Source organism: Hypanus sabinus, chromosome 6 (assembly GCF_030144855.1).
Source record: "Hypanus sabinus isolate sHypSab1 chromosome 6, sHypSab1.hap1, whole genome shotgun sequence".
In the NCBI taxonomy this organism is placed as follows: domain Eukaryota; kingdom Metazoa; phylum Chordata; class Chondrichthyes; order Myliobatiformes; family Dasyatidae; genus Hypanus; species Hypanus sabinus.
Genome location: NC_082711.1, coordinates 150,671,618 through 150,687,555, shown reverse-complemented (window position 1 = coordinate 150,687,555; position 15,938 = coordinate 150,671,618). Strand labels below are relative to the sequence as shown.

Sequence of the window (15,938 nt, the reverse complement as noted above, 5' to 3'; positions counted from 1 at the left end):
GATGTCCGAGACAGAGCATTTCTCCCACACCAGGCTCGAGTTCCTCTCACATGGATCCCGCGCTGATGGCACAGGTCCGTTATACCCTCATCCCATCACGCCACAAGGGTAAGGTCCACCTTTTGTTCCACTTTACCAAACAAAAGATGACCTTATCTTAATACTTAACTTGCAATAAACTTATTAAAAAAGGGGCAAGTGTACACCGGCACCTTTCAGTCGCCCAAACCGTGCACACTGAACCATCGCTCCAACTTCGACACACTTGCAGTTTCGTCGATCTTTACAATATGTTTTAAAAATGCAAAGCCTATTAATTAACAATGCACGGTGCGCAGAAACGCAAACCGTTTCACCGCGCTGCTCCAAAAAGAACATACACGCCGGTGTAATCTTTGTTGTTACAGACACTGGTGCCAATTTCCCTGATCTTTCGGCGTCTGCTGGTTTGTTGCCTCACTTCATCAGAACTTGAGAAACACGGGCAAGAGAGGGATGCAGAGTGCAACGTAATGAACGATCCGTCGTTAAGATACCGGGCTGTTTGTAAACATGGCTGTGCTCCGGAGCTCGGAGACCGCGCTACCCGAGATGGGCTCAACGTTAACCGGCTGGATTATTTTAAAGTCTCCTCCCCAAAAATTCCCCGTGTAAAAACGACTGGACTATTTCCTGGTGAGGAAGTACACATGAGCGGAACTGGCGTAAGTTGTTATCCCTGCGCTGAAAGGGCTGTGGATCTGTGTATTACTGACTGAGGAAAGCTCCATTCTTTCTAAAGGATTTTTTTCCCCTTCTCTCCATTCTTATTCATCTCCCTCCTTCCCTCGATTAGGATTCTTTCATCCCCTTCCTTGCATTTGATCGGAATTTGGAGAAGAATACACACAAAAAAACCCGTCAGCTCCGAAAGTCTTCAGTCTGATGGCTAGAGCTGGAATCTACTGTGGTGGGATGGACGGTGCGTGAATTTTATTCCAGACAAAGAGAAGTCAGAGAGAGAGGGAGATAGGGGGAGAGAGAGGGAGGGAAGGAGAAAGGAAGAAGGGGGCACAGACAGACACAGCCAGAAAGAGGGAAAGGGAAAGGGACAGTGCATGTGTGCGAGAGAGATTGATGAGAGATAGTGAGTGTGGAAAGACAGAAAAGGTGTGGATGAAACAGCGATTTGCTACTGAGCACCTTTTTTTTTCGTAACTGGTTAAAATGCAGAAATGATGGGAGGGACATAAAAATCAGCCAGGATTTCTAGTTATTTTCCGGCCGCTACAAGTGGAAGAAAAGAGCATTTTGCAAGTGTGTGATTTTATTTTTAATTTTTAGGAAGGACCAAATTGTGGTCGTGGTTATTGTGGATTCCGGGAGATTACTGCTGCTGAAACTATTGGGGGAATTAAAAAAACAAGTCGGTGTCTCATCTGGGGAAAAAGTGTTATTATAGAATCAACGTCAGTCCGTACTGTGGAGACCTGGTCAATTTCACTTGAGAATTTGGTCAATTTCACCTGGGGATTTTCTTGTCAATTTTACTTGGAATTTTGTCATTTTCTGTCCGGATGGTCGGCTCGCTTGGAATTATTATGGGAATATTGGAATAATTTCTCCAAGCAAGTTATAAACGGATTCTTCTCTTGCGGATTTCTGTCCCGGTGATTTATTAATACACAGGCGACGTGCATCTTTAGCCATCGTCTCCTGCAAAGTGCTTTGGCTGGGCTTTGTGGAATTGCTATTGTTGATTTTATTGAGGGAGAATATATTTTAGCCGTCACCTTTCTGTGGGGAATTCGTGGGTGTGCAATGGATGGCCCGCGGTGCAGTGGGCTTCGCCGGAGTAGGCGATCCAGGGCTCAGAGAAACCGAGACAGGAAGGCAAAGGCAGGAGGAGGTGGCGGTGGTGGAGGCAGTTCGAGGGCCGTCAGCACACAGTCCTCATCGGGATCTGAGCGAGAGGGCAGCAACAAAAATCCAGCCACATCCCGACCTAGACCTCCAAGACGACGGAGGAAAGACTCGACTTCAGGAGAAGAAGATCTCATTGATGGATTTGGAATAGCCAGTTTTGTGACATTGGAGGCACTGGAGGTAAGCAACGGTTGGATTATGCAAATTTTACCTCCTTGAGACGGGAGTTTTGGATGTGGCTCAGTTTTGAAAGGAAGCCCATAATGGCCCTTCATTATCATGGCAAAATATGTTGTAAATGATTAATTTTACTTTTGGTTGTGTATTTGAACTGTTCTCTCAGCTATCATGGAAAGCTTAGAGTTTTGGGTTAGGTTGTTCTGTCGACTCTTTCTACCCCTAATTCACTTTGCACCCCATAGTCGAAGTCTGAAACATTTTAATATATGAAAGCAGTGTTGATATTTAGTAGTGGGTATAAGGAGTGCAGCTGGTTAATATTCGTGTTCCACTTTAACCTATGTGTCACTGAGAAATAGGCCCCTCCATTGTAATTTGCCAAATTAATATTGTTCAGTCACTTTCCTATGGACTACTGTTGGTTAAAAATGAGTAGTGACTGAGAAGGTTGAAAAGCCACCAAGTAATGTATCTGCAATGATTTGGAGGTCAACAGAGCTGGAAAGGATGCAAAAGAAGATTACCTCAATGAGAGGAGCAGATAAAATACCTTTTATTTGATTAATAAAATTGCATTGAATTGTGATTCTGAAATTATATTACTGAATATTGAGAGGGGAGTGCGCATCTGGAAGCATGCTCAGGAGAACTTGTGGATGTGAAGAACTTGCATTTGGTGAAAAAAGCTATTAGTGTTACCAGAATCTTCAGTAATCTACAGTAAACTGGTTGGGTGACTCCTGTTTCAGTGGGACCAGCACCGTTTATCCAAAATTGGGTGGATTCCCCTCCACCAGTAATAACAGAGAAACAAAGTACTGTAAATAGTCTCCATTCAGGAATGTTTGTTTGCTTAATCCAGAACTAGAGAATGAAATGCCACTTAAATTATTACTTAAGTCTCCAAAATGACAAGTATTGATTGTTTATCCTTTGTATTTGGTGCATTTTTTTCCAGCTAAATGTGTCTTTTATGCTTTTGGATCAAATTATGAACTGGTTTTTAATCCTTTTATTACCAAAGAGGAATGGAATTTTCCTTCCTTCTCTGTAACATTAATATATTTGTGCTGGAAGTGGAACATAACACCTTACAGCATTTCCAGAAGTTTTATTTATAAATTAGTTCATGTGTTCTAGTGCTTCTGCACTGCAGTATCATAGACCCAGTGTAGAAATAAGCTGAGTTATTGCTTGTGATGCTGCCTGATATCACTTTTATATGCATTGTTTACCTGCTGTCCAAATTGCATGTTTCTCCTCTCCAAAAATAAAGCATAACTTTTTAAACCATCAGACCTTGTCAGTGACATCTATAGGAAGAAATGGATATTTGCTCAGAATAACATATGGCAGATTTTCATTTTATTTCCAACCTTGTCTGTGTGATAACTTGTATCGAGGTTATGGTGTGAAACCTAAGGTGGATATTTGGTTGCCATTGTGCTAGTTTAATGAGGAGCAACATTCTTTTTCTTTGAACTGTTTCATTTTAACATTGCTTTGCACCATTGCAATGAATTGATCCAATTATTGTTCTTATTTGCTTGTGTTGTGTTTCCTTAAGGTGAGAGAAAGAAACTATGGACATATTTGATTTGCACAATGCATGGAAAGTTATTTTAACTGTAGTGATTAAATATGCAGATATTGGTTGCCTAAGTGTCTTCACTTTCCAGACTCCCAGTGCAGTCTTGTGCTTGGATGATGTCTAGATGTAATACATTTTTGTCACTGCAAAAGCTCTGTTCTCTCTCATCTTAGTTATGGGATTTCCTATTGAATGTCAGATGTACAGTGAAAACCTGGCAGACTGTTCAGAATTACATTGATTAATTTGATCAGTATTGGAATCATAGTAAGGGAAATAAATGATGAGAAAATAATTGATTAATTGATATGACAGTGAAGTCCGTTAGTGTCCAAGCCACTGATTTGATGATGTAGCTTGTTTTGCTGATGTAGATCGTACTTTACTGGAGCTGTCTAATTTTCACTGCAATTACAGAACCGATTAATAAGTTTCTGTAATGGTGTTATTACAGTTAATAGACAATGATCCTTTACTAAAATTAGCTGACTTTTTAAATATCTGATGGGTATTACTAGATCTCACCCCTCTGGAATAATTAAGTGAATAAAATGTTATTTTACCTTTCTGTTGACTGAACAGCTTAAATAAACTTCAGGTATAGGGAAAAAGATTTCAAACAGTCTTGCTCTGAGGAATCAACTTAAAACACAACTCTTAATGAGTCAGTCTTACTTGGTTAATTACCAAGTTCTTTAACGAGGTTGAACCATTGTCATGGTTTTGTGCACACTGCTAGGATATTTAATTATGTTTTTTTAAAAAATGTAAATAAGTACTTATAAACTAAAGCATTTTAATTTACCTAAGTATAAAGAGGCTGTAATAAAATTTAATTGTAATGCACTGTCCTTCCTTGACAGCTTTTGTACCATGACCATTCTTCTGCAATGCTCCCAACTAATTATCAAAATGTAAATTCAGTGTTTGTAGTAGTCTGCTTAAAACCAATCAACTTTTGGATTAAAATTATTTTAAGTATTGTGTCCCTCTTTGAAAACCATCATTATTGATCAAGAGTTCTGTTGTGCTGATTTTTAAGTTGTTGGTCCTTGTATTATTAATAATGTATCATTAAAGTGTTCTGTAAAGTTGAAGCCTTCAGTCACTTGTTCTAGGCATGGTCAAGAATTCACTTGCACGGTATTAATTGGGCAGATGGGTGAATCAGTGAAAAATGTTCTTCCGGATTTGCGGATCCAATCCTTTGAAAAGTTGATTTTTTTTCAGTATGTATTGAAAATATACCATTGGTGTAATTGGGTGGCAGAGGGCTGGCTAGCGTGTTGTAGCTCTAAATATAAAAAAAATAAAGTATCAGCTCTTTCTTTTGATTGCAACATATGCATAGTTAGTTTGTGATGTAATGGATTACACTTATTCCAGCCAATATATAAAAACATATCTCAGTGAGAATTCATATTGCCTAACATAAAAGGGAGGGTGATTTTATAATGAGCTGTTATATTGTTTAATAAGATGATGTTAACAGAACTGCAGTAAACTGCATAGCTATCAACTACCTCCCACAATAAGATCAGGGAAAAAAACACAAGCACACCATAAGAGGACTTTACTATAGTGAGAAAAAGCAATTTGTATTTAAATTCATTTTTTTTATTTCTAAGTATATCAGAAATTGCTGTTATTTTTGGTGAGAATTGACTGTCCCTTTTTAGTGTAATTTATTCAGAGTTAATGGGCATGCAACCTTCCAGTAATAGCAGCGCAGTGTAGAGATGTTAAACCTTTTCCTGACTTGGGATGCATTTTTTCCTCTGGTATGGTGGTTAAAAAAAAAAATCAGCATCCATGAAAAATCCAGAATTTACATGCTTGGCTGAAAATGCAACTAAATATATGAAGGGTGTAGTTGAGGCATTGATCAAAAGCAGCCCTGCAGAGTAATTTTGTGTAACACGTTGTTATGCACAGATTTGCTAGCCAGTCAATAATGTACTGAATGCAGGCAAAGACGTGGATATAAATTCAATTATTTGAGTTCTGCTTTACCCGCATTAGGGTAAAACGAAGGAGTTTTGACCCGTGTAATGTTTGGAGGACCGATGTAAATTCTCATTGTTTTGCTGTCTGCTGTAATCTGGAGTTTGTATTGTTAACATAACATTGCCTGTAGTTAATGTGGAATGCCAGGGAGCACTGACCACCACATATGTACATTTGTATTTTAAAATGTTGCAGATGGGAAAATTCTTTGTACTGCCCCAGTTTTAGATGCAGCATTTTGTTTTGCTAGTTTGTTACACATTATTATTAATACATTGGTAATGTATACAATTGTACACTTCGCTGTGTGTGAAAATGTATGAATTGATGTCATAGAAACCACAATTCAGATTAACGTCAACAATTCTATAGCTTCACTTCAGCACTTTGAAGAATTATCTGAAGCACTTAACGGCTTATTGTGCTATGCTGTAGTTGCAATTATATTTAACCTGGCTTGATATTTACCTGTGGGTAATAATATCATTTTCTTTATAATGTTACATTCCCAACCTCAATAGTTTCTTCATGTTGTGATTAAAAGATTTGCTGTGATCTTAAATACATTTCATCACCATAATCTTAAATACATTTTGTTGCTGTTCAAATGTCTACGTTCATATTGTAAAAGGCACAACTCAAACAGGAAGATGTTGAGATTATTTCACTTGCAAGAACTCACAACTCAAATGCTCAGTGCACTCAGGTAATGACATCTTCATTTCGGGAGTAGAAAGTCCCCTGGATGCCACATATTGTAAAACAAGATGAAATTCCATTTTTTTAAAAAAGTGTTTGACAAATGTCTGTCTACAGTGCTTCAGGTTCTTCTGCCCATAAATTCCCTCCACCAAGCAGGGGTCATATTCATTTGGATGGCGTTTCTCAGCAGAGTTCTTCACCTACTGTGAATTGATTTAACAAGATAAGAGGATAGAAAAATACTGCTAGTGCTGATTCCATTTTTCCCCTGTGTGAAAACTTATTGTAGCATTTAAATGTAATTTTGATGGGGGACAATGTCAGCTGACAATGACTTTTGTTGATTCAGACAGGGAAGGTGCCCTTGAGAAGGTGGTGTGAAGTCTACTTGAACTGCTGTTGTCCTTGAGATGAATGCACTCCCACAGTGCTGTCAGGTCACAGGAATTAAGCACAGTTGTGATAAAGTGACAGATGGGGTGTGATTGGGATGGGAACTTGTAGGCATTCCTGTGTACTCGTTCCCTTTGCCGTACTAAATTGCAGAACTTGCTTGTGAAGGAGCTGCAGTTGAAGAAGCAGTGAATTATTTCATTGCTTATTGTTTCACACTATTTGAATATATTAGATTTCTGCAATATTAATTAATCACTCTTCAGGGGAGGTGTTTCAAAATGTCAAGCTGTAAAGTGCTGCTGTTAACTAGCATTTCAGTTATTCAGATTGGCATCTAATCTGCAGTGAGAACAGGCAAATGGAGAATGAAATAAGAAAAGATTACTGGTCTTAACCCAAAATGTCGGCTGTTTATGCATCTCTATAGATGCTGCCTGACTTGCTGAGTTCCTCCAGCATTTTGTGTGTTTTCCAGCATCTGCAGAATCTTCTCTGTTTATGAAAAGATATTCAAAAATGGTTAAAGGTGTTGTAAATTTTGCTGCACTTGAGGATAGTGTTTTATATTGTATACACATTGGTGAAATTGGCTCACTTTGTGGGATCACACTCTCTTGGATTGTTGGTTGTGAGTGTAAATCTTATTCTAGAAGTTGAGCATATGATTCAATTCAATGTCGTGTTGAATGGTCCATTGGGATTTAAACTGAGTTCTACCTTATTTCATTACATTGAAGCTGCTACATGAATGGAAATTGACAGTGGGAAATAATGCTAGATTCAGAAGTAATTCATACAGCAAGTATATTAACAAAAGATTCAGACTGATTAAATGTAATATTTGCTTTCAGCCTAAAGATACATTTACCTGTAATGCTGGGTTTCAAATCTTATTGTTAAGGCTAGGTTTTCCCTCTTCAAGCACAGTCATGAACATTTTTGGGAATTGATGAGTATTTTGGATCAGGGCAAACATCATTTATCTCTGTCCCAAATAAAATTTCAGATACTCATGTGCTAATTCTTGGATATCTCAAAAGTTGTCATATTGTCAAAGTTCACAGTAAAAATATTATCCAAGTATGTATATGTCACCAAATACTACCCTGAGATTCATTTTCTTGCAGGTATTCACAGCAGAACAAAGAAATACAATAGAATTAATGAAAAACTGCACACAAAGACTGACAAGCTTAACAAAAGTACAAAGGCGACAGGCTGTGTAGATATATAAAATTAAAAAAAATAAATAAATAATACTGGGAACGTGAGTTATTGAGTCCTTGAACGCGAGTCCATTGGATGTGTTCAGTGATCAATTTCCTGTTATCAAGACTTGATAATTTTGCTATTGGTAAGGGAATATCCTGTGGTTAACATACATAATTAGTCTGATATCAAAGCATCGTAGAAAGAACTGGGAGTTATTTGTGATTATCGTAGTGATCTGCTCTAATACATCATTAATACTTTTTTGTGTGATGGTCTGAATACTTCACCACAAAACACCATTTCTAACATCACCCCTGCATTTGAGCAATCATTGTGCTATCCAGCTGTTTTCTACCAACATAAAAGGCTGCCTTTAGGATCAAATGTTCATTTGTACTGAGTATTTCCAACTGCTGCAATGTGTGAACGAGCTTGGTCCCATTGTTAATAAATTCCTTGTGGCATATGACTATTTGCTAAGTAAACTATTCTTGCCTGAAGTCTCTGAATCAAAAGCAACCCTGTAATTACATCCAGTATTTAAATTTTCTATTCAGATCAATGGGATAACTTGCAGAATAGAGATTGGTTTGTTCTGTGTCGCTGCCAGTTTGGGCAGTTTTAACTGTGATCAAATCGAAATGGTTCCCAGGTTGATTTTGATCAATCTTTGAACAGAACAGTGATGAACGAAGAAGGGTCACATTCCATCCGACCTAACTTCTTCCAAGCAAAATCCTGGTCCAGCCAGTCTAATTATTGATATGCATTGCAATGTAGATGGGTCACAAAATATCTCATTGCCAACAACTTAAGTTGATAGCTCAGAAAAACAGAATTAAGAGCTGACTTTCAGCAGGTGTTATTTTAATCTGCACAAGTTGATCTTGAATCAGATGCCGAATGTATACTTGACATGCTCTGGCAAAGTGGTATTTTAGAATCATCCTTTCAATATGAGCTTCAATTTGTTTTTACAGACTACTTTACCTTGAACTGTTATTAATATTTCAATAGTTTTAAAAATATATGAATTATGAATATGTCAATTTCACTGTTTACAACTCAGTAGGTGAGCGACACAGTCAGAAGTGTTGATTAGGGATTAGTGAAGCCTTCAGTAAAGCCAGATGCTATCTAATGTTATCAGCGTAAGAAGGCAAATTTTGCTGGATTAACATTGTTCCTCTCCATCAGCATCTGAAGGCAAAGTAAGACTTTTTATTGCCTTAGGTGTATTTTGCAGAAGAATGTAGTTTCCATCCTGCTGAGAAAATACATTTCCATGAAAATTCTGTGCAAAGTTAGTTTAATAATTCCCATCATTACAACAGTATCTAAAATCAAAAGTATTGAGTTGGCTGTAAAACATGCTTTGGGACATCTTGAGGTTGTGAGAGGCACTACATAAATGGAAGTTTGTTCTTTTTTTAATGAGCTAATTGATTTGCAAATGAGTCTGTTGATGCAGTTAATGTGGCTTAATCATTTAAAGAACAAATTTCATCGATTCGAGGCATTCTTTAAAATAATACAATGTCAGAGGATTTCTGACCTATGTTTAAGACATGCCTGTGAATTGATGATTCTTGCATGGAACTTCGCATTTTTATTTCATAAATTTGTACATGAAGGAAGATGCAAACCCAGTTACTGTATCTACATGAGCATTCTCTGGTTCCAAGAGTTACCCGATCTGATTTATATTCCTCTTCGTAGATGATCAACACCAATTGCAGACTTTAATCAGAGTATTGCCTACCTACTAGTATTGTCCGACAAGTAAGGGGAAGTAATTTTATTTTGCAGTTAATACATAAAAAATATTAGGTTTATCACGCTGCCAAGTGAAATCAAATAAAATGCTGACAATAGTTAATGTGGCGAGCACTGACAACACAAATAACAGGAGGCAATTTGATGCTTGAATCAGCTGTATGCATTTAAACAGTATGCCTTGATGATGAATTTCATGCACTATAATAGAAGTGTCAAAGTGGTTTTGTGGTGTCTTTCCATACTGTTAGTCTTGGGCTGTATGTTCACATTTATGGTAAGTCAACAGTCATTTAACGCCTTTGTCTCTAAATATTAAAAGCACAGAATGTACTTTTGTTAGAGATGTAGTTTCTTAAGAGATTTCACTAACTGTGCTTAGACATATGCCAATTGGTCAAATGCGAGAGTTGACTTGTACACTAGATGCAAGTTTGGGGTCCCTTCACACTTCATTGTCAGAAAACACAGTGATGTAGCCCAGATAATTTCTGCGCATTACCATTAGTGTTAACTTGCTTCATATTGCTACTTGCAGATTTTTTTAAATTTTGATGATGTTGTGGTAAATGCCTCTTTTCTTTCATGTGACTCTGGAGACAAGATGCCTCTGTATAAATCCTCCCCTGACTGGATATAGTTGTGAGAAGCACCTGACAGGACCAAGATCTGATTTGCAGTACATCCTTGCTCAGACCCAACATCCCCTTTAGCTCAGTGTCCCAATGCTGCAGATGGTTTGGAATGGATACCAGTTGGATTGGGATTTGAACCTGTGTCCACAATCAGATCCTTGGCAGTGTTATTGCAGTGTATAGTGTCCCTCTGATTACGCGCTTTTTTAAAAAGGATAAATTTATATTGTCTGTTGCATATCTGTTCTTAAGGAGTTTTTTTTTCCAGTTTAAGTTGTCTTCTTGAATTGCTTATCTCACTGCCAGCAATCTTTATCTTAGCTCCACTAACTGCCAGCATTATGTTCTGCCAAGTGTTTCCATGTGGCTTCACATCACATAACAGAAAGAGATTTCATTTTACACGATTGTGACATTAGACCAAGGCTGGAGTGATTCCAGCAGATAGCGAGAGAGCGAGAGAGAGATTTCATTTTAACTGTAAAAATTGTTCCAGAGAGCTCTATGCTTGTGAGGAGGAAAGGGATTGTTATCTGTGCTTTAATCAACTCAAAATCTCCTATGTCATTACAAAACACACTGAAACATTGATTGAGACCATTAGTAGATGGATAGTGATTTTATTGCTGAGCAGCTGCAGATCAGCTTGTTCTACAAATGGAGCCATTTACCACACATTAATACATAGTTCTGGCTGGTACAATTGGTACAATTGTCAAGTTTTAACAATCTATTTACCGGTGATAAGTAGTAAATTGTGACCTGCAATACTGACAGGTATGAAGCAGTAATTGTGTGTGTGTCTCTCTCTCTCTCTCTCTCTCTATGTATGTATGTATGTGTGTATGTATGTGTGTGTGTATATATATATATATATATATATACACACACACACACATATATTAATACTTTATTATGTTCCCGCATTTTCTTATAATAAATCAGGCAAGTGATTTGTTGTCACAAAATAACCAGGGAGGAAACCCATAATTTTCTCTATACAATTCAACTTTCCCTGTCAAATAATCTGCTCACTGTTTTAAATTTAATCAGCAGCCTACTTTAAATTGCTAGTGTTCTTTGCCTTTCTTAGCCCACCGACATGCGAAGGAAGTTTCCAGCTGGATACTGTAACACCTGTTCACGTAATTGACATGTGCTGCACTCCACTTTCCAGCACGTTTGTTTGAGCTCTGATTCTGAGTTGGGGTAGTGAACTGAACACAGGTAGTCTCCTGGTCACGGTCTGCCATTGCTTGAGTTCACTCTGGCAGGTACAGTCCAAAATCACTGTTGAAGCACAAAGGAACTAAAACTAAGTCCGGCTCAACAGCACACAATGACCCCTACTGGAATTGCAAATATGTGCACGTTGAAATGCACAGGATTGTGTTTGCCTCTGAACTTCTCCGTTATTAGATAAGCTTTGACTTGCACTTGATATACAAGCACTGCTACCTTGTTGAACTGCAAGACAAGGAGTCTATGCCACTGGCAGAGGAGAAAATTAGAAGAAGGGTAACGTTTCAACTCCATTTCAATGTGGAACTCCCTTTCCACTGTGCCCCTGTGGATCATTGGAGGTGCTAGCAAATTTCTTTTAACATGAATTGAAATCAACTATCCCAGTGGCTTTATAACAACATTGGAAGGATGTGCCTTGGGATCAGAGCACACCTCAGTAACAGAGTATTGTACATTCGACAGTGTTGTGCAGATGGCTTTATAGAGCCTGCCAGATTAATATTACATTCTGTACACACCAGGAAGATATATTTCCTGTGTAAAATATATTTTCTCCATTACATTTGGCTTGAAACATTCACTCTCTGTTATGCTAAGACCTTCTCGATGATACCCACTGTGGAATACTCAGAATAATTGAGGTTTAGTAATCCACTTGCCATTAATTTTTATTGTTGGCTCTCAGTTAAGTAAATGTGGCTGTATAATTTCATTTTGTACTGACAAAAAATATATATAGTGCAATTATTTTCCTGGAGGGAGAAATTACAGAATCTAACTCGTGGTTCTGTCATTGAGGCTGATCAGAGTAAATTATGAAGGAAGCTGGATGTCATTTTGTAAAGAAGCGGGAGGCAAGTGGTGGCCAGCACAAATTGATCTAATTATGCCTCCGGTTCTGAATGCTTGTTCTCTCATGTTAGGAAATGGCACTGAGACCAGATGTACATCAAGCTCACCTCAAAAGATCGAGGGACGATTTTGATAGAGGTATATAAGATTTATGAGGAGTACAGATAGGGTCAATGCAAGCAGGCTTTTTCCACTGGGGTTGTTTGGGACTACAACTAGAGATCTTGGGTGAAAGGGGAAAAGTTTAAGGGGAACATGAGGGGAAACATCTTCACTCAGAGGGTTGTGAGAGCGTGGAATGAGCTGCAAGTGGTACATGCAAGCTCGATTTCAGCATTTAAAGAGAAGTTTGGATAGGTGCATGGGTGGTAGCGGTATGGAGCACAGATCGATGGGAGTAGGCAGTTTAAGCGGTTTGCATGGACTAGATGGCTTGAAGGGCCTGTGTCTGTGCTGTATTTTCCTATGACTCTATAAATGAAAACGAGTTTTGCAAATAATTGGCCTGTTGAAGAGAGATCTTTGAATTATGATAGGAAAAAAGAAAGGATTTCATTCACTTATGTTGCTTTTAAAGAAATCTAATCCTTTTTACTATTTGCACTCCATTAATCTTCCCAGGCTTTGCCAACACTTTGGATTAATTTTATGACCATTCATTAAAGTTTAAAGATGGCTACAGACAATGCAACTTGAATAAAGGAGACACAATGTCTGGTGATTTCAGCTCGGGGATCGTGGAGTAATATTTCCTTTCCCTGTTCAGTAATGGCTGATGTGAAATGATCTGCCTTCATCGGTGTGGTGTGGTAAGACCAATATTCGCTGTTGAATGAGGTAGGACAGAACTGGAGAAAGCTCTCTTCCAGTGGAATAAACAAATGAGGATTCCATATTTATAAGTGGGGGGCAAAGAAATGTTACATAGAGCTGTGAAAATAGTTTTTTTTTCCTGCTTGAATAATCTGTCAGTGGAAATGATAAATCGAACAGGCACAAACACATTATATGATAGATACATGTCTAGAGCTAGTGATTCACTGAAATATAAACTGTCAAGTGTGGCAGATGAAGAACTCCATTCTGAATGGTGAATGAGTTATGTAGCAATGATTTGCTGCTGGTTTACTTTTTTTCCAAAGTCATCAAAGCATGCTCTGGTATTGTGCACATGCCACATAATTCTGCAAGCTTTATTGTTTTATTTCTAAGGGCTGAGGTAATATCATGGCCTTGATCTGTGTGGGCTTTCCTTGACAGGAGGTGGTTTGTGTTCCGCATGCATTGGAGTAGTTTTCCCACAAGGGCACTCTAAGGGAGCTTGCGAAGTTGGAGAAGAGTATAGTGGAGCAGGAGGTGGTTTGTTTTCCAGCCCATGTTGTTGGGGCTAATTTAGAGGTGTGTGTGTGTGTGTGTGGGCTTTGATCGTGCAGGAAAGTTGTGCATGTAGGAGGGAGATTGAAAATCTGGCTGAATGGTGCCACAAACACCAACTTCTCAATGTCAGTAAAACCAAGGAGATGATTATCGACTTCAGGAGGAAGAAACCGTAAGTTCATGAGTCAGTTCTCATTGGGAGATCGGAGGTGGAGAGGATCAGCAACTTGAAATTCCTCTGTGGTATCTTTTCAGAGGATCTGCCCTGGGTCTAGCAAGTAAGTGCCTTTACAAAGAAAGCATGGCAGTGCCTCTACTTCCTTGGTAGCTTGCAGAGATTGAGCATGATATCTAAAATCTTTGACAAACTTCTCTAGATATGTGGTGCAGAGTATATTGATAGGCTGCACCGTGGTCTGGTATAGAAAGACCAGTACCCTTGTACGGAAAATCCTACAAAAAGTGCTGGATATGGCCCAGTTCGTCCCTGTGCTCCATCGAGCACATCTACATGGAGCGCTGTCACAGGAAAGCAATATCCATCATCAAGGTCCCCTACCACATTAGTTGACCCTAACCTCAATGTAATGCCAATATGGGTTGCATCACGCCTGACCATTCAGCATTGTGAAGGAACCTTTCCCTCGATGCCTCCTTGGTGCATGCTTCTATCCCACCCCATTTCCTCTTTTTGTAATACATTTTCCTTGCAAATTCAGAAATCATGATACCTGTTCTTTTATTTTTCCATTTCTGTCATCCAGAGGCCTAACTATTCCTCCAGGGTGAAGCATTAATTCACGTGTACTCTTCTGATATAGCGTTCTGCTCAGGATGTGGACCTCCTCTAGGAAGCAAGCTTGAACTGGATGATTACAAACATGTCCTGTTTACAGGAAAGCCACTTAGAATCAGAAACAGGTTTAATATCACCAGCATATGTCATAAAATTTGTTGCTTTGGAGATGCTGTACATTGTAATACATTATAATTATAACTAAATTACAAAAGAAGTGTGGGTGTATGTGAGTGTATATCTTTGTGTGTGTGTATGTATATATAGTGTGTTTATCTCATATATAGAATCTCAAGCTGTAATGTTTCACTGTAATGGTTTCTCCGTAGCAGCAATGTTTGGGTTATGACTAGAGATAACAGGATTTTGGAATGTTGCTCTTCCTTGTGAGTTTGGAAGAGAGTTTTTCACGGTCTTTTGCCAGGGAGTGCTGAGGAGAGAAGACGCGAATGGAGAGAGTTGGTAGCCCACCGGACGGAGTGGAGCGAGGGTCCGAAGGTCGGCGACAATCGAAGGAGGGCGATGGTGGACAAACGGCTTATCAGTGAACTCCAGTGGTGAATGGGCAGGGGTGATGTGTCCCTTATTGGCATTACATTGAAGTTAGGGTCAACTAACATGGTGGGGGTCCTTGATGATGGATATTGCTTTGCTTTGACAGCACTTCATGTAGATGTGCTCAATGGATCACAGGGCTTTACTTGTGATGAACTGGGCCATATCCAGCACTTCTTGTAGGATTTTCCGTACAAGGGTACTGCTCTTTCTATACCAGACCGTGATGCAGCCTATCAATATACTCTGCACCACATATCTAGAGAAGTTTGTCAAAGTTTTTAGATATCATGCTCAATCCTTGCAAGCCACCAAGGAAGTAGAGGCTCTGCCATGCTTTCTTTGTAATCCACTTACTTGCTAGACCCAGGACAGCTCCTCTGAAATGATACCACAGAGGAATTTCAATTTGCTGATCTTTTCCACCTCCAATCTCCCGATGAGAACTGACTCATCGAGTTCCGGTTTCAAGAGAATGGACCCTTTTTCTTTTTTTTTTTGTTTTCTTTACTAACTGTATAGTCAAATTAAGAATTATAAAGCTCAATCGTTTAATCACATGTTGTGTACTGTTTGTTATTTCGTGGTACTGATTTGTAACAGGGGACACATCGTGCAGCATCCAACCAAATGAGAATTCTTAAGCTTGGCTGGGCTGGGGGGCTGTCACCCCCTATATTAAGCTGTGAGTTGAAGTGAGAGTCAAATA

General features: G+C 38.8%; 1 protein-coding gene across 7 annotated transcripts in view; it reads left to right on the top strand.

Moving 5' to 3' along the window:
- Nucleotides 1-735: 735 nt before the first annotated feature.
- Nucleotides 736-15,938, top strand: part of auts2a (activator of transcription and developmental regulator AUTS2 a) — a 1,137,604-nt gene continuing 1,122,401 nt past the window's right edge. For 6 of the 7 annotated variants that reach the window (XM_059973180.1, XM_059973182.1, XM_059973179.1 and 3 more), the window contains exons 1-2: nt 737-961; nt 1,324-2,085. In XM_059973180.1, coding sequence (XP_059829163.1) covers nt 1,801-2,085 — 285 coding nt within the window. In that variant the 5' untranslated portion in view covers nt 737-961; nt 1,324-1,800. Of the gene's footprint in view, nt 962-1,323; nt 2,086-15,938 lie in introns of all 7 variants that reach the window. The other variant, XM_059973178.1, reaches the window with a different exon arrangement.